General features: G+C 42.9%; 1 protein-coding gene across 6 annotated transcripts in view; it reads right to left on the bottom strand.

The window, feature by feature from the left end:
• Positions 1–19,205, bottom strand: part of CELF2 (CUGBP Elav-like family member 2) — a 559,297-nt gene that overhangs the window by 442,943 nt on the left and 97,149 nt on the right. For all 6 annotated transcript variants that reach the window (XM_081879933.1, XM_081879914.1, XM_081879916.1 and 3 more), the window contains exon 2: positions 18,958–18,993. In XM_081879933.1, coding sequence (XP_081736059.1) covers positions 18,958–18,993 — 36 coding nt within the window. The remainder of the gene's footprint in view (positions 1–18,957; positions 18,994–19,205) is intronic.

The following is a 19,205-nucleotide window of genomic DNA, read 5'->3' as shown; positions in this document are numbered from 1 at the left end:
CGCAAAGCCTGGAGAGCGAGAGGGGTCGGTGCGCACCGACCCCTCTCGCTCTCCAGGCTTCAGCGAAAGCCTGCATTCGCCCCATAGGACGCACACACATTTCCCCTTCATTTTTTGGGGGGAAAAAGTGCGTCCTATAGGGCGAAAAATACGGTGTATATATATGTGTGTGTGTGTGTGTGTGTGTGTGTATGATAAAGAGCCAGAATATGCTGCAGTCTCTGCCCACCCAGATAGCTGTGCATAAAACAATTTGCAACATTTACCTATACCAGTACACTGCATGTTCCCTTGCTACTGCCAACGGTGACAGGAAACGGGAAGAATGACCTTAGCAACAGTGTCATGCGCTCAAATGCTTAAGTATGCAGAAGAAAGTGACATGATCCTGTGGTTTGATTTATGCGCATGAGTGTACAGAAGCAGGTTGCTTTTTTAAAAGAAGGGAGAGCACTTTAATGCTCATTAGCATGCACGTTATCACACAGCATCTTTTGTAAAAGTCTCAGTTCTGCAATTGCTTTTAAGGGAGGCGTTCATGTGTATCAGCGCCAGGCAAGTGAGTTTGAACATGGGTCTTTGTAAAGGCCTGGGCATGTGAATCAGCTCGTAGCAACAGCGCTGGGGTGGTGGGGATTGTGTGCGAAGGCACTTTCCTTGTAAGTAAAACAGAAACGATGCTGATACAAAGCAACGCAGAAAATAGTTGCCGAAGAAAAAAGAGTGGGGTGCTTTTCATACCCTGCAAAGGGGCTTGCTTTTGCTCCAAAAACCAAATACCGTATTTTTCGCTCTATAAGACGCACCAGACCACAAAGCACACCTAGTTTTTGGAGGAGGAAAACAAGAAAAAAAATATTCTGAATTTCAGAAGCCAGAACAGCAAGAGGGATCGCTGCGCAGTGAAAGCAGCGATCCCTCTTGCTGTTCTGGCTTCTGGGATAGCTGCGCAGCCTGCATTCGCTCCATAAGATGCACATACATTTCCCCTTACTTTTTAGGAGGGAAAAGTGAGTCTTATAGAGCAAAAAATACGGTAATCCCCCAAATTTAGCACAACACAAGTGAGAACTAAACCTCAAATGAAGACAAAATTACGCATTATGTTAAGAGTGAATTCTAATGCATAGATTTTCTTAACCAAAGTTTGATGTTAAAATATCTTTTCAGTAATGGTTAGAAAGGAATGTGGGCTGTCTAGATATTTCAGCAAGAAGAGACTTGAATACAAAACACACACACACACACACACACACACACACGGATTAAAGCCGGCTGGCAAATTTAGACAATTTTCTGATGTCTACATGCTTACTGTTTAACAGGGTTGTTATTCTGATAGCTTGGACGATAATGCTGCATTTTTCTCCTTAAAAAAAATCACTTAATAAAATTCACCGGGTTGTTCGTGTGAATTTCTCCTCTAATATACACATTTTTTGCAACTTTCTCTAATTCATATTGCATGTTCTTTTCATTAACATATGCCCACGTCATCCTAATATATGCTCTTTTGTAGAAGAAGAAGAGTTTGAAGAAGAGTTTGGATTTGATATCCCGCCTTTCACTCCCTTTAAGGAGTCTCAAAGCGGCTAACATTCTCCTTTCCCTTCCTCCCCCACAACAAACACTCTGTGAGGTGAGTGGGGCTGAGAGACTCCAGAGAAGTGTGACTGGCCCAAGGTCACCCAGCAGCTGCATGTGGAGGAGCGGAGACGCGAACCCGGTTCCCCAGATTACGAGACTACCGCTCTTAACCACTACACCACACTGGCTCTCAGAAGAGACTGTCTCATTTCTGAGCTTTGCTAAGTCATTAGGGAAACCTGTTTTTTGTTGTTGTTTTTTGCTGAAAAACAGAGTATAATGCTTTTGTAGACAACAAATATTAGAGGCTAGCTACAACCCACCTCTAATGCTATGAACCCCCATGAGATCTACAGATGAAGAGCAGTATCCAAATTTAACAAATGATGCAGCAACTCTCTTGGGGGCCCCCAAAACATTTAAAGGAAAAAAAATGGATGACTGGAGAACTGCATCACGAAAATCAGAAAATTCAAATGTCATACAACAACTGTGTATACTTGCAGAAAGTGTGTGAAAATGCATATATTAGTGAAAACAACACAGCAGAATGCATTATAGTAGGGGAAATTTCTTGCAAAAATTTATACTCAGCACTGCAAACGAAAATGTGTTGCTTGGGGGAAAACTGCACTAAAAGGCTTCTGAATTTTCATGAAGGTATTTTTGGAGGTGGGGATCACAAATTGCAGCAGAAATGGGGAGAATTGGATTTAAGATGGAGGGGGGGAGAAGCTGAGATAACCAACATAGACTCTTAATCGTAGGGTCTTAGGTTCGAGACACATTCAGCAAAAGTTTCCAGCATTGCAAGAGGTTGGACTAGACGATACAATTCCATGATTCTATGAAGATTGACTGATCTTTCCTCCCTAGGTAAAGTATAACGTAAAGGACCTCTGGACGATTAAGCCCAGTCAAAGGCGACTATGGGGTTGTGGCGCTCATCTCGCTTTCAGGCCAAGGGAGCTGGCGTTTGTCCACAGACAGCTTTCCAGGTCATGTGGCCAGCATGACTAAACCGCTTCTGGTGCAACGGGACACTGTGACGGAAACCAGAGCACACAGAAATGCCATTTACCATCCCACCACAGCAGTACCTATTTATCTACTTGCACTGGTGAGCTTTCAAACTGCTAGGTTGGCAGGAGCTGGGACAGAGCAATGGGAGCTCACCATTATACCTGAAGGAGAGTCTCCACCCCCATCATTCTGCCCGGACACTGAGGTCCAGTGCTGAGGGCCTTCTGGCAGTTCCCTCACTGTGAGAAGCGAAGTTACAGGGAACCAGGCAGAGGGCCTTCTCGGTAGTGGCACCCACTCTGTGGAACACCCTCCCACCAGATGTCAAAGAGAAAAACACTACCAGACTTTTAGAAGACATCTGAAGACAGCCCTGTTTATGGAAGCTTTTAATGTTTAATAGGTTATTGCATTTTAGTATTCTGTTGGAAGCCACCCAGAGTGGCTGGGGAAACCCAGCTAGATGGGCGGGGTATAAATAATAAATTATTGTTATTATTATTATTATTACTCCATCGAAGGGATTCGAACCGCCAACCTTCTGATCTGCAAGCCCAAGAGACTCAGTGGTTTAGACCACAGCACCACCCTTCAACCAGAGGATGAATACCCACCTATCTATTAGAGATGCTCTAGAACTCTGAATCTCCTGTATCAAGCAAGGGACTTAGATCAGGTGGCCTTCAAGACTTCTCTCCAACTCTATGATTCTAAGCATTTCCTTGCAACCAGTGTGCACCCTGAGTTGCATCCACAGATTGACAACATATTCAAATTCATATCTTTTGGGAATCGGGCTTTAGAAAAAAACAGCCTTCCTTTACAGAACACTCCCTCCCACACCTCCCACTACAATGTTTCTGAGCAGCAGGACTTCCTACATGTCATCCGAGACAGCTTGAACCCAGCCCGGTTGGAAACAGGATACTAGAAAGCAGCGATGCACCCCTGGAATGATCCGGTCTAACAGTCCTAGCAGATACCTGCCGCTTGTGCCATATACTTCACACTGTGAAACATCTGTCGCAAAAGGCCTGGCAAGCTTGGCGATTTGTGCAACAAATTAATAAAATGTCATTTTATTTAAGGCTAAAATTAGAACACATGTAAGCATAAGTGCACCAAATTGTTTTTGCTGTAATAAGATCGTCTGCTCAAGATTTATTACCTCCAATTATTATTTTGGAAGGCTGTACGTATTAGAAAGCGACAGAGGCACTCTGCCCCTAATCTGCTAGTCAAATAAACAACCAATGCACCAATTGTTAACCGCCTGGTTTTGCAAATACAGGGATAAGCAACTGGTGGTTCTTCTGCTTTAAGTTGCTTCACTAATGAGGCAACATCTACCACATCATTTATTTATTTTTTGCCTTTGCCTTTTAAAATAAATTTTCTTTTTCGTTTTTTCAAAGAAATTTGCAATACATTTCTAATACTTCCCTCCCCCCTGACCATTAGGTCCAGTCGTAGCCGACTCTGGGGTTGCGGCGCTCATCTCGCTTTATTGGCCAAGGGAGCCTGTGTACAGCTTCTGGGTCATGTGGCCAGCATGACTAAGCTGCTTCTGACAAAACCAGAGCAGCACACAGAAATGCCGTTTACCTTCTCGCCACAGCGGTACCTATTTATCTACTTGCACTTTGACGTGCTTTCGAACTGCTAGGTTGGCAGGAGCTGGGACCGAGCCACGGGAGCTCACACCGTCACGGGGATTCAAACCGCCAACCTTCTGATTGGCAAGTCCTAGGCTCTGTGGTTTAACCCACAGCGCCATCTGTGTCCCTGTTTGACACTTTACAGAGGAACACAAGACGATGAGAGAGAAGCCCCAGTCTAAATAGCAACAGCAAGGAAGCTGACAAAGGAGTAAGGATGGATGAGTTATCCAGAGATCTCCATGGTTATCCAGAGATCTCCATGGAAGGGCTGGCCCATGCCTGAAACCCTGGAAAGCCACTGCCAGTCAGTGCAGACAATACTGAGGGAAATGGACCACTGAGTCTGACTCCATATAAGTCTGCTTCCTATGTCCCTATAAAAGTATTTAAGGAATTTCATTTTGGTGAATATGAACTAGCTTGGTTTAGAACTTTCATATCCCACTGGCTTTTGCAATGTTCTGACCCATGACATAATAAACAATAATAATAAATGTTATTTATGCCCCGTCCTCCCCGGCTAACACCAGTAAAATTACAGTAAAAACATAATGGGGGGGGACCAATTTAAAATATGGGTTAAAATGCAATTTAAAATGCAGCCTCATTTTAAAAGTAGCCCATAGATCAAAACCATAAGGGGAGGGGAAAAGAAGGGTCAGACAGAATCCAAACCAAAGGCCAGGCGGAACAGCTCTGTCTTGCAGGCCCTGCGGAAAGATGTCAAGTCCCGCAGGGCCCTAGTCTCTTGTGACAGAGCATTCCACCAAGTTGGGGCGAGTACTGAAAAGGCCTTGGCCCTAGTTGAGACCAATCTAACCACCTTGCGACTTGGGACCTCCAAAATGTTGTCATTTGTGGACCTTAAGGTCATCCGCAGGGCATACCAGGAGAGGTGGTCCCGTAGGTACGTGGGTCCTAGGCATGAAGAACAGATCAAAATGATTTTTAAATTTCGTTTAAAAAAATGTATGTTAATATGCAGGATACAAATACACATTTCTCTGCACAAGCCCTGAGATCTTCAGATGAAGGGCACTATCTAAATTCAACTACTACTACTAATAATAATAATATTAAAAAAAATCTTTAAAAGACTAACCCTGAACTCTGTAGATGAATGCAGGAAAGGGATAGGGTGCTAAGCAATTTCACATTTGTACAGCTTGGTTGTTGGCATAACTGAAAATGTGCCTTTTGGTGTGTGTGTGTGCGTGTGTGTGTGTGTGTGTGTTGGTTTTACCACACAGCTGTTCTTGAAGGAAGTTCCAAGCACCAGGGGCAGTCAGAGAGAGCACTCAAAGACATTAACAGCTGGCTGTTCGCTAAAATATATTATTATTTTTTATCATTGCATTCAGCATCTTCAGTGATAACAGGAAAAAAAGAAAAAACACCTCTCTGGAGGGATAGCCTTCCCAAATGTGATTGTTCTCTATTTTCCAAGACATATCTGCTTGGTTTTTTGGGCAGCTGCAGGAGGAAAAGCAATATACTATTTGTGTAGGATTTTATGCATTCAGGGAGGAAAATGAAAAAGGTACTTTTTAGAGCTGCATAACTTGTAATGTCAGTTTCTAGTAAATCGGCTTTCTAAAGAAAGATAGAAATACACACACACACACACACACACACACACACCCCTCAAATGCACAATCCACTACCCAGGTTGGGAGAGAACATGCATATAAAATCAATTCATGTTGTTGCTCACCGTCAAGTCACACTGTTCACAGTCATTGATACTGAATGGGGACATCTGGGGATTCGATTGTTCATAGCTTTAATAATAATTCATTTTTGCTGAATAAAACTATCTCGCTAAGAAACTTTTTACTTTTTGCCTAGCTTGGTATGCAAGCCCTAGACGTAAAGTGAAAACAAACATCTTGGACTGGTGGAAGTGGCATTAAAATAAAATAATAAAAAAGGGAAGGTTGCTGGGTTCCGATTTCCAAATCTGTGGTACCTGGGGGAACGAGGAGAGCAGTCAGGAGTGCATTATAGAAGGAGCCTAGTGGACTCCACTGAGAGATGAGCTAACAGGAAATGGTTTGCGTTTGTTCCTTCTAGGAACTGCTGGGATCTGAGAACAGCTGCCCATGAGGTGAATCACTGAACTGCATGTGGCAGCTCCTTAATGAAATCCTTCCAGGATCTCGACCAGCCCCACTTTCCCAAGCTATCTCCTTTTGGACAGGAAGAAGTATAAAAAGGCTTCCTGGGTTACCTGGACCTTCCTTGAGCAATTGCGTCTTTTCTGTGTTAATAATAATAATAATACTTTTTTATTTATACCCCACCCATCTGGCTGGGTTTTCCCAGCCACTCTGGACGGCTTCCCACAGAATATTAAAATACAATAATTTATTAAACATTAAAAGCTTCCCTAAACAGGGCTGCGTTCTGCTGTGTTTCCATATACAGTCATACCTCATGTTACGTTTGCTTCAGGTTGCGCATTTTCAGGTTGCATCCCGTGGCGACCCGGAAGTACCGGAAAGGGTTACAGGTTTTGCTGCTCGCACATGCGCAGACGCACAAAATGGCATCACATGCATGCGCAGAAGCAGCGAATCGTGACCCGCTGACCCGCAGACACGGGTTCTATTCTGCTCATGTTGCGAACAGGCCTCTGGAATGGATCCCGTTCACAACCAGAGGTACCACTGTATATTGAACAGTTCGGATAGTTCTGCTAAATTATCTGTTTCTTTACAATTCATTTTTTTTTAATTGTATGTTATCAGTTGCTCAACAGGCCATGGAAGCTCATAAACTTTGCTGGGGGAAATGGTGAAGAATGTCCAAATAACTCTTTCACTTAACTAAGAGCCAATGCACCTTTGACAGATGTCCCCCCTTAGATGTCTCAAAATATGTTTGGTGTGCTTTAGGGATGATGGCGAATTCTGATGACAACGGAAACAAAACTGGAAATTGCCTCTGGTCACTCATTTGTCGCATGTCTGGAAGAGAAATTAATTTAGTTGGCATTCCTCTTCTTGTAGTTTTTCAGTCTGCAAACATTACATACTCGGTGACATTTCCCCCTTCATTTAAATTGTGTTTCCTTTGCACTGATATGAATGGTTATAGTAGCCAACTCAGAGGGGCTGAGGGGGCTTTGCCCCCCAATAAAATATTTGAGGCAGCAGTCCCCCCCCCAGTTGATGGGCACCACCAGTTGTTGTTGTTTAGTCGTGTCCGACTCTTTGTGACCCCATGGACCAGAGCACACCAGGTACTCCTGTCTTCCATTGCCTCCCGCAGTTTGGTCAAACTCATGCTGGTAGCTTCAAGAACACTGCCCAACCATCTCGTCCTCTGTGGTCCCCTTTTACTTGTGCCCTCCATCTTTCCCAACATCAGGGTCTTTTCCAGGGAGTCTTCTCTTCTCATGAGGTGGCCAAAGTATTGGAGCCTCAGCTGTCCTTCCAGTGAGCACTCAGGGCTGATTTCCTTCAGAATGGATAGGTTTGATCTTCTTGCAGTCCATGGGACTCTCAAGAGTCTCCTCCAGCACCATAATTCAAAAGCATCAATTCTTCGGCATTCAGCCTTCTTTATGGTCCAGCTCTCACTTCCATACATCACTACTGGGAAAACCATAGCTTTAACTATACAGGCACTGCCATATAGATATTCAAATGGTGTGCACACATCATGTCATATGATCGCTTATGCGAGGCAGGGCTTACATCGCCCCCTGTGATATTTTATTCAAGTTGGCACCCCTGGAATGGTGGATTCTGTTATTTCATTAACTCTGCAACTTACGTAAATTGCATTAAGCAGCTGATGGTGAGGTGAATACTGTAGTATTTGATGGAAACTGGAGTATTTGGCAGAACTGAACCACAGCAGAATGGAAACATCTCCGAATGAGATGAGTTGCAACAGAAATTATTGCTTGCTTACATCTCTAGTGCGCATACATGCATTTTTCAAGAAACATACCTTAGATATTGATATATTGCTTTTCAGAGGATCACAAAGAAACTTCCATACAACTTCCAAAATAATATGCACCAATTAAAAATGATATAAATCAGACAAGATGAGCTACATGGGGTTGGTTGTAAGCTACAACTCTCCTCTTCTCAGGGAAAGATGGTTCCTCAATACTTCTGTAGTGGCAGCTCAGCACTTGAGGGACAGAGAGGTCAACTTAGCTGAAACACCAGGAGCTGAATTGTAAGCAGTTTTCCAGGTTGTCTGGCCTTCTTTTTCTCTCACATCTCCACAGGCCAAGGTGGTTTCTGAATCATTCTGTAATGGCAGGCACAGGAGGGAATAGCCACCTCAGCTGGAACACCAGGAACAAGATGGTGGGCAGCTTTCCTGGCTGTGCTCATGCACAGACACGCAGAAATTAAATCAACATGCCTTTTGAATCTCCAACTGTAGAATAAGAACTAAACTTTCTGGCTTCATGTCGATGGCGTGAGGCTAAATTCATTAGTGTTTGTAAAGTGTTCTAATAGTCACCAGCAGGTGGTAAAAATGGCTGCCAATTTGAATGCCAGGTAATTTGATAGGATAATTATACAGCTTACTAAAATTAGAGGCTCTTTGCCAGGAGACTTCTGAAGACTGAGGAACAATCACTAAGGATATAGTTAGGTTTCTCCAGATGTTTTAAATTCTAATGGGCAACTCTCTCTCTCTCTCTCTCTCTCTCTCTCTCTCTCTCTCTCTCTCTCTCTCTGTCTCTTGTTGCTTAAGTATTCTAAATAGAATTTCAGGCGGTGATTGGCTAAGGGGCGAATTTTAACCATTATGGAAATGTGCTCTTTCTCCGGAAGATCAGGGATGACTTCTCATTGCGCATAGACGGATGCAACTTTGCAAGCTTCAGCTCCACTGGTGCCAAAAACCTGCCAAATAAAATCCAAGCAAGGTATGCTAGATGATTCCTTTTACTCTGCCATGTGTTGAAGGAGAAAGCAGCAAACATTTGAAGAGGAGGCTGGCCAGATTAAAAAGGGAGCAGGGTTCCTGCACCTTCGCTAGTTTGTAGATCTGTGTGAGGTGAAGATGGCGTCCCCTCTGTCCCATGTAAACAAGCCAACTAGACCAGCAGCTGAATCTTCTTTCTATACTAGTAGTGAGACGGTGATTTCCATGGCACCTGTGGGCAACAGAATGGCTAAGGTGTGGCATGGAGGAGGCCATTTGGCACACATACCTCTGTCCTCTGACACCTTGGTATCCCTTCGCAAGCATCTGCTGCCCGAAACAGCTGTCTCACTCTGCCTAATGGCAGGGACGTCTCTGGGTGTCATGCAAACTCCACCTGCCAACATTCTGACGTCTACAGAACAATTAAACATGCAGGAGCCCTGGTGGGAATGTAGAGAAGTTAAAAAAAAATTGGGAAATGATATATAAAGAATTGAATAAAATGTTTAAAATGACCTTTGTAAAAAACCCAGAAGCATTTCTGTTAGGGATTGTAGGACAAGACCTGCCAAGAAAAGTGAAGTGCTTATTTATGTATGCTACAACAGCGGCAAGAGTCTTGATAGCACAAGGATGGAAGAATGAGGAAATCCCAATGAAAGAACAGCAGCAAGAAAAAATGATGAGCTACGCAGAACTGGCTAAATTGACATACAAATTGCAGGACAAGGACAACTGTGACTTTAAGGAAGAATGGGAGCTTTTCACAATTTATCTAAAAAGACAACAAAATGAATTGGACTCCTTGGCAGGTTTTGAATAAACATACACAAATTTATTGGTTGATAACATGGTAGATAGATAATGTAAGGATATGTATAATTTTATAACATGGAGAGAATAATATGTGCTGAGAAATCAGAGAGAGGAGCTAGCTGAGGGAAGTATGGGGGGGGAGGGTTTGAAGGGGGGAAGGGGGAAAATAACAAATGCGATATGTTTTGATAATTTGTTATGTTGAAATTGTTAATAAAAACATTTTTTAAAAAATCCGTGCAGGAGCCCTGTCCTGTTTTGCATTTGAGTAGCCTGTCCCGAAACATGTAGTAAAACTGTTTCTCATATATACCATGCTTACATCCACACAATACATTTATAGCACTATCATACCGCTTTAAACAGTCATAGCTTCATCCAAATAAGCTGTAGTTAGTTAAGGGTGCTGCTGGTTGTTAGGAGATACCTGCCCCCCAAGAGCTAAAATTTGGTGTGATTTAACAACCAATCCTTCTTCAAAGTGACTTCTTGGAATTGGGAGTTCTGTGAGGGGAATGTTGGTCTCCTAACAACTCTCAGCACCCTTAGCAAACTACAGCTCAGTTAACGTCAGGCCCTCCCAATTTGCAGTTCTGAAACAATGCAAGGACCAAAACATAGCTGGTTTTCTGAAAATTGCATTGCTCTGAATTTTCAGTGCAGTTCTCCAGTCAAGCAATGTGTACAAATATAAAGATATGCTGTGGTGAAGTGTGCATGAAAATGCACCTCAGTGAAAACGCCGTGCAAAAATATGTTATATTAAGGCGGTGTTTTTCCAACTGGGTCTCCAGCTGGTGTTGGACAACAACTCCTATCATCCCTGACCACCGATCCTGCTAGCTAGGGATGATGGAAGTTGTAGTCCAACAGCATGGTACCCAACTTGGAGAAACACTGGTTTAGGGGCAACTGCGGGGGGGGGGAATGCATTGGTCAAAACTGCATAGAAAAATGGTTTAGTTAAAAGAAATGTTCACTAAAATGCCAGCAAACTTTCAACAGGATTTATTTTTTAAGAATTCACAAATTGCTGAGGGAAAGTGGAAAGCTGAATATAAGGTCAGAAAAAGAGAGAAACGGAAATCAACAGACTCGTCTATTCCTAACAAGTACTGGGTTTTCCAAATGGAGATGATGTCAGCTTTTGCTTTGCCAAATTATTTCACACTGAACCCCAACCTGCCAGTTCCTGACCTTTCTGATCTCCACCCCTTGGCCCTGGCCACAGCAGGTAGAGCCAATCCAAAGTCAGCCACTTTATGACCATATAAGCTGCGCTAGACCTTTGTTTCAAGTGCAATGCATTCAAAGGCTAAAATTCCCCATTTGGTCCCATGAGAACATGGGACATTTCCCCTAGCACCATGCAAGCTAAGCATTCCACAGTGCAAAGTCAAAAGTTTCCTTGGACTTTCTTTATAGGATGATGATGGGGAGGAAAAATATTTTTTTGTTTCGATGCTGAACTGCAGAGCTGAATTTTCAATGATGGAACAAATAAGCAAGATGGTTGTATTTTTGTTTGAAGGATTTTACTCTGACCTGTAAATTCTGCTAATGAAGATGGTTCAGAACCACAATAATAAAAAATGGGTTTAGAACAGAAATGAAACAGTCATTGAAAAGGTAGGGGGGGAATTAGGCCAGATCTGTATGAAATTTTAAAGTATGCCTTTGTTACACACTTGCAAAGAGCCAAATGGAGTATACAAATCTCTAGAGATCACCAGTATAATTTCTTTATCATGTTCCATTTAAAATTTAATTATGTCATCTACAACGAGAGGAGTCTGAGTACTCTAAATAGGTCAGGCAATGAACAGCTTCACAATATTATAAAGGTTTGCTGCATGGAGATATTTTCCTTGATGCCCCGGTATGTGAAGAAACCTTGTTTGCCATGAGGGGGGAAGGAAAAAGGCAGACAAAAAACAGGACCGAATGCACAGGTGAATAGAACAAAGGATTAGAAGCTGAAATCCTTCTTTCAAATGATTATCGACCCTCTCTGCATTGTATATCAGGAGAAATGACAAGAAAATGTAGTGTCATGGAAAGGGAAGAAACACATGATATTGGCAATAATGAGTGAGAAGGTGATAGCTAGCATCCCTGTGTCAAATTCTCCCCTATATTATTGGGTGAATTTCCAGTTCCATGCAGTTAAATTTGCTACCTCAAAATGTATGGAACTGCTAGTGGCCATAGGTACAGCATCCCAATGCACGTTTGTGTGCTTAAACATTGGGGGGAGAGGTCATTGTTTATGGCAGCCGAACCTTAAGGATGAATGTGATGGTGGTGGCAAGGCCAAGGCTTTTATCTGCTCCCAATTCAGCTTAGCAACCCTGCAGCTCAGTGAGTTTGCTATTGTGATGGGAGAGGATGGGAAGAACATGACCCAGATCAGATAATTTATTCCAGGAGTCAGCAAACTTTTCCAGCAGGGGGCCGGTCCACTGTCCCTCAGACCTTGTGAGGGGCCGGACTATATTTTGGAGGAAAAAAAATTGAACCAATTCCTATGCCCCACAAATAACCCAGAGATTCATTTTAAATAAAAGCAAACATTCTACTCGTGTAAAAACATGCTGATTCCTGGACCGTCCGAGGGCTGGATTTAGAAGGCGACTGGGCCGGATCCGGCCCCCAGGCCTTCGTTTGCCTACCCATGATAGTCCACACTAGAATCCGCAGTCCTAGGGACCCCCTTACAAGTCCAAGGCCTCCCCAAGCCCCTGCTTCTGCCTTTTAAATCTCCTTTTAAAACTTTTCTATCTTCAAAAGCTAATTTACTCATTTTACTTACAAGCATTTATATACCGCTTAAACTCTGCATCATGAAAGCAAAAAACGCAGCCTAAAACCAGTAAAACAGCAATGCAAAAAGTATACCAATGCAAATAAAGCAGCAATTCAAACATGTGAAACTGGGCCCAATCTTAGGGTTCAGGAAAAGCCTGGGCAAAAAGACATCTGAAGCAACTGATGATTGATGCTTTACATACGGCAGAGGTAAGGACACTCCACAGAACAGGGGCAACAGCAGAAGACGCCTTTTGTGTGGTCATTGCCCTATGATAGCGTGTGATTTCCCTCAGGTAAGCCATCTTTCAGGTCTACATTGAAGCAGGCAGCATTTCAGATAACCTGGTCTCTTTTGGGAAAAATACCGTATTTTTCACTCTATAAGACGCACCCGACCATAAGATGCACCTAGTTTTTAGAGGAGGAAAACAAGAAAAAAAATATTCTGAATCAAATGTTGTTGAAGAAGCTTAGTGCGGCTAAGAGCGATCCCTCTTGCTGTTCTGGCTTCTGGGATAGCTGCACAGCCTGCATTCGCTCTGTAAGACACACACACACATTTCCCCTTACTTTTTAGGAGGGGAAAAGTGCGTCTTATAGAGCGAAAAATACAGTAATCTTCCAGATGCTCAGATATTGGAGCAGATAGGACACTGTCAAATGTCTCAAAGCATCTGTCTGAAAGTGACAGGCCTTGATGACATTCTGTTGCACAGGAGGGGGGGGGACCCACTTTGCCAGCCTTAGCACCAATGGAACATGCACAACCAGACATGCACACACCCTGTATCAATGGCAAGTATAAAGTCCTAAGTCACCATAGTTGTGCCCCACACCAAAGAGAGCTTCTGAGTGCCCATGTCCTTTCTTTAACCTGGGACAAGTAGAACAGAGGAGTGGGGGTCAAGTACTTGTTAGAATTCCTGCTCCGTGGTTGCAGTCATGGGACTGTTGTCATCACATGGCGGTATATGTTTTGACTCCACAAAGTGGGAAGTGACGGAGACAGGATGTTTGTATTGCTGTGTTCCATGAAGTGGGACTATTGTCCTTTGTTCTTTTCCTCTTGGCTGTCTGATGCTAGAGAGAGAGGGAGCCATGTTCCAGTGCTTCGTGTGTGTTTATATGTAAATAAAGTAGATTAGCCAAAATGCTGAGTTGCTGAGGTCTGTTATGCAATTGCACAAACTCTGCGGATCCCTAAGTGTGCCGATGTCTGTTGGCATCGGTCGCTGTGATGTTCAGGCAGAAGAGAGCTTTTGAAGCTACCAAACAAAAGACCAGGAGGGAGAGAACATGCCAGTTGGGCATGTGTCTCTGCCAGGGTCCTACTCGAGTGTAGGCTGAGCTCCTGACACTCTTTTAGTCTTTCAACTTTAGCTATATCTGAGATTGCTGAAGCAGTCATTTTTTTCATGATTAAGGACACTTACTGAGAATACATGTTTATCAGGACAGCGCTAGGTAGGCTGGCGACACAAATCACACACAGCTCTCTCTGTTTCCCCTCTAGCAGGCTAGATTGTCCACCCAGCAATCTCCATAGTGCTGCTCTTTGTTGTAGTAGCAACATTGGTTTGCCTGCACCCTTATATATACGATATACGATATACGATATCTTTATTGTCATTGTCCCTTGCGGAACAATGAAATTGAAAAACTACATAAAACTACATAAAAACTACATAATCCTTTTAGGTTTTAATTATTGTTGTTCTGTGACAGCCAGTAAGCAACAGGCTTTTAACCATCAGAAAGCAACTATGATATCTTTTCAAACAGAAAACAAATGACCAATTGGTCAGAAGAGCATGCAGACAGAGAAAGCTATGTCACCTAATGAAAATCAGCTTCCAAAAAAGGGGGGGGGAGGCTTTTAAGACACTGCGGATTTCCAACAGGTACAAGTGTGAGAAACAATTGTATTAATCTCAGGTGTTTCTTTGTTCTCATTTCAATAAGTCACATATTACTTATACAAATCTATTTTTTCCCTAGTGACATGCCACTATATTTTAATTTTAACACAAGGCAAGCATTCAAAGTGAGATTAAATTTATTAAAAGGGGAGAAAAGGAAGCATTTGAAGGCATCTATTAAAAATAAATAAATCAAGGCTTTAATTTTCTTTTACTCCTAATTGATTTCTACTGGAAAAAAAGACCATGTCCATTGCCAGTTAAATGCCAGCCAAAATTAGATTAACAATATCCTGTGTAATTACATATCATCATGTACAGATCTCAAAACCTTTATCCCACGACACAGTGGATGAACCTATGTGCCGTTAAATGATTAGGAAGAGATTCCAGCAGCACAGCTAGAGATTGCTACTGCTTTGAATCGTTTTCTTGAAACAGTAGCAACCGTACCTTTGTAGCTCCGAAGAATAAAAATAAATCACAAAAGTGTCATGCTCCGACAATCATTAACTGGTAAATAAACAAAATAACTTCAGTTGCCTTGCTTCAAATTGCACCAGAGTGTTCCACAACACAGATGAAGCTATCAGAAGTCTAAAAACCAGGGCAAGAGAGAGAGGAAACAGACAATTTATATGCAACAAGACTGTGCTCGCCAGACTGCTATCTAGGGAGGGAGGGCAAAATTGCCCAGAACTCACAAAAATAAGACAAGACATCTTATCAATATGATCAAAATCTTTAGCAAAACAAGGCCCAGCACTATGCAGAAAGCAAGGTTCTGCCACACTTGCACACATTCCAGCAGGAAAACAGAAGCCCGGTTATAATAAATAGCGTTGTGAAAATGGTTGTTAACAAGCTGTAGTATAATTGCAACGAGGGTATCTCTGTTTCCATGCTGCACGTTTTTCATTATGAATAAACAACAAATTGCAATGCAATATTCACCGAAGAACCCCTTTTCTCTCACTCCGTCTCCCTGCCACATCTTGAAGCTCATTAAAAAAAAAAGCCATTTGATGGAATAATAAGGAACAGGCAACAGTGGAATGAGAAGCAAAGCAGAAAGCAAGCTTCTGTACACATGTGAGTTTCAAGCGTTTGGTTGCTTTGCAAACGGGGCAACTTCTGAATTTACCTCCAAAAAACCCCGCAGGTCTGTGATAATTCAATGGGTGAGAGGGATGAACAGCAGGCTACATTAGCACAACTTTGGGACATGCTGGGGATTATACGCTACAAAATGCAACACCAATGCTATTTCATAACCAAAACACAGATATCAACAGAGTTCAGGAAGCAACATCATCTGATCCTAGGAGAGGGGTAAGGAAGCTTTTGAAACCCAAGGGCCACATTGTTTCCTGAACAGCCTTCCAGGGGCCATATGAGAGTGGAAGGTGGACGGAGAGGGAGAAGTGAGTGGAACAACAGATTTGACTTAATCTTTGTACAGCAGGCCGATATATTCTGTGTTCACAAACACATACCGTATTTTTCCATCTATAAGATGCCCCCATGCATAAGACGCCCCCTATTTTTGGGGACTCAGATTTTAGAAAATGGGGGGAGATGGCCCAGGGTATAAGACACCCCCTAATTTTTGACATTATTTTTTAGGGGGGAAACCTAGTCTTATACACAGAAAAATACGGTATATAGAAATAAATGCTTCATAAAGAAATAAACAACTCTCTGACTTTTAGAAGACATCTGAAGGCTGCACAGAGAAGTTTTTAATGTTTGATGTCTTACTGTGTTTTAATTTTCTGGAAGCCACCCAGAGTGGCTGGGGCAACCCAGTCAGAGGGCTGCATATGGAATCACAGAATGGCAGAGTTGGGAGGGACCATGAGGGTCATCTAGTCCAACCCCCCCCCCGCCATGCAGGAACCTTTTGCCCAACGTGGGGCTCAAACTCACAACCCTGAGATTGAGTCTCATGGTCTATCTAGCTCAGTAGTGTCTACACATGCTGGCAGCAGCTCTCCATGGTTGCAGGCAGGGGAATCTCTCCCAGTCCTACGTGGGACTGAACCTGGGACCTTGCGTAGGCAAGGCAGGTGGAAGCATGACAGAGGCTTCATCGACATGGTGAATAAACCTTATTCCAGTGTCTGCAATTTGTTTTAACCCTGAATTATACATTGTTGTTACCCGCTTCGCAACCTGTTAGTAAAGGCCACGTAATACCATATTTAATCAAACATTAATGCACACTTTTTTTTTGCCAAATTACGTTGTGAAAATTAGGGTGCATGTTAGATTCGGTGGCACATTACATTCAAGTAAATATGGTTATTATTTATTTATTATTATTATTATTATTATTATTATTATTATTATTATTATTATTACAGTGGTACCTCTGGATGTGAACGGAATCCGTTCCGGAGCCCCGTTCACATCCAGAAGCGAACACAACCCATGTCTGCACGTCTGCGCATGCGCAGGTCGCAATTTGCCATTTCCGCCCATGCGTGTGATGTCATTTTGACCGTCTGAGCATGCACAAGTGGCAAAACCCGGAAGTAACGCACTCCGCTACTTCCAGGTCGCCACAGCGCACAGCCCAAAAATACTTATCCCGAAGCTACTTCAACCCGGGGTATGACTGTATTATTATTCCTGTCAACTCTGGCTAATGAGGCTTTGCAACTTTCTGAAGCACTAGAAAACCCCTTCCTCTTTGCACAGCTAGCAAACGGAGGTGAATCGAGGATAAGCACACACAGGCTTGTGTGGAAAGCGGTGGGCTCTCCTTCATTAGAGGTGTCTAAACATACCGTATTTTTCTTTCTACAAGACACACTTTTTTCCTCCTAAAAAGTAAGGGGAAATGTCTATGCGTCTTATGAAGCGAATGCTGCGCTCGCTTTAAAGCAGCAAAGCGGGACAGGAGCCACTTATACGGGTGTAAAGCAAGTACAGTGGGAGCCGTGTAATCCCTCCGACCCCATGCTCAGCTGCCCCATTGGGATGGGCGCACGTAAGCGCACACGCCCTTGGGACGACGCTCGTGTGGGCGACGTCCCACGTCCCCACAGGTGATGTGTCACCATGCCAGACTCTTCTTCCACCACTGGTCTTGCCAGGACAGTAGTGCCTTCCTTTGCAGAAGTGTGAAATTTGAAGGGGGGCTGTGGTTTGGTCCTTGTGTTGTGTACAAAGGTGTGAATTAGGTAGATTGGACTTTAAATGGGAATTGAATCAGATTTCTCCCTCATTCCTCCCACATATGAAAGCCCCCAGAGCTCTCTGCAATGAAGAAAAAGGAAGAAAGTCCCACTTCTCTTAGCTTCATTAAAATAATGGTGTAGGTCCAAACCATACAATCCTTAGATCTAAGGGACTCAATGTGGGAAGCTCATATATTTCTATTGCCTGCCCCCCTTACTAGGGGATAAAGTCTCTCTTCATTTGTTAATGACTGTGATGATGGTTCTTAATGCCACTGTTGATTGCTGTTCACTTTACATAGTTGAAATATTATTCTGATATACCGGTAGTTTATTAAATAGTTTAGTATTTTATCAGAATATTTTTTTCTTGTTTTCCTCCTCTAAAAACTAGGTGCGTCTTATGGTCATGTGCGTCTTATGGCATGGAAAATACGGCAGTTTGGATGGCTATTTTTCACGGATTCTTTAGCTGCGATTCCTGCACTGCAGAGGGTTGAAGATGGCCCTCGGAATCATATCCAACTCTACATTTCAATGATTCTACAATACCTAAGGGCAACTATGCTGAATCTGTTCCTTGTCGGGAAATAATTCTCCCTCTTTAGTCTCTTAAAGGATTCACAGGGCCTTTGGAAAAATCCTGGTTCTTCTTAAATGTCAACCATACAGACAAAAATCCAAAAAGCAAACTGAAGTTACCAGTTAAGTATTCCAAGCCTTAACCTAGCAGTTCATCCAAGATTTACTTTCTCAGGGCAGTAGGTAGCCTATCAATTAGAGAGATGCACACACTTACTCACGCAAAATCTACCATTCCACAGAGCTGTTCTGCAACTGCGTCTGCCTGCCAAATGGTCTCCCCTCCCCCCTGGAAAAAAAAAATCCCCCGCATATTTTGTAACTATTGTTTCACATACAAATGTTCTCTTTTTTCCTTAAACCCTTGACAGGCTGTCTTGGATGCTTCAGTTAGAGGGTTTGCATGTTCCCTTCAGCAGCTCCCCAAAGCCAACACACAGATCTGGTTTAGCAGAACAGCTTGCTTACCTTGGTAGTGTTCCAGACAACTCTGTAGCGGTCTCTCTGCAAAAAAAAAGAAAAAAGAGAAGATACACAGAAGGGAAACTTCGTTAGTATTTAAAAGAGCTTATTCCTAATGACTTTGGGAAGGGCAACAAGAACTTAAGACATACGTTGAAAGCAGCCAGCTTTAATTAGGGATGTTTCCAAAATTCACACTCAAATGTCTCCCCAGATTTTGATGCTCCGAAGTGGAACGGATGCATCAGGAATTA

The sequence above is a fragment of the Podarcis erhardii genome, assembly GCF_964252035.2.
Source record: "Podarcis erhardii genome assembly, chromosome: 10".
Lineage (NCBI taxonomy): Eukaryota > Metazoa > Chordata > Lepidosauria > Squamata > Lacertidae > Podarcis > Podarcis erhardii.
This window is presented reverse-complemented; position numbering and strand designations above follow the sequence as displayed.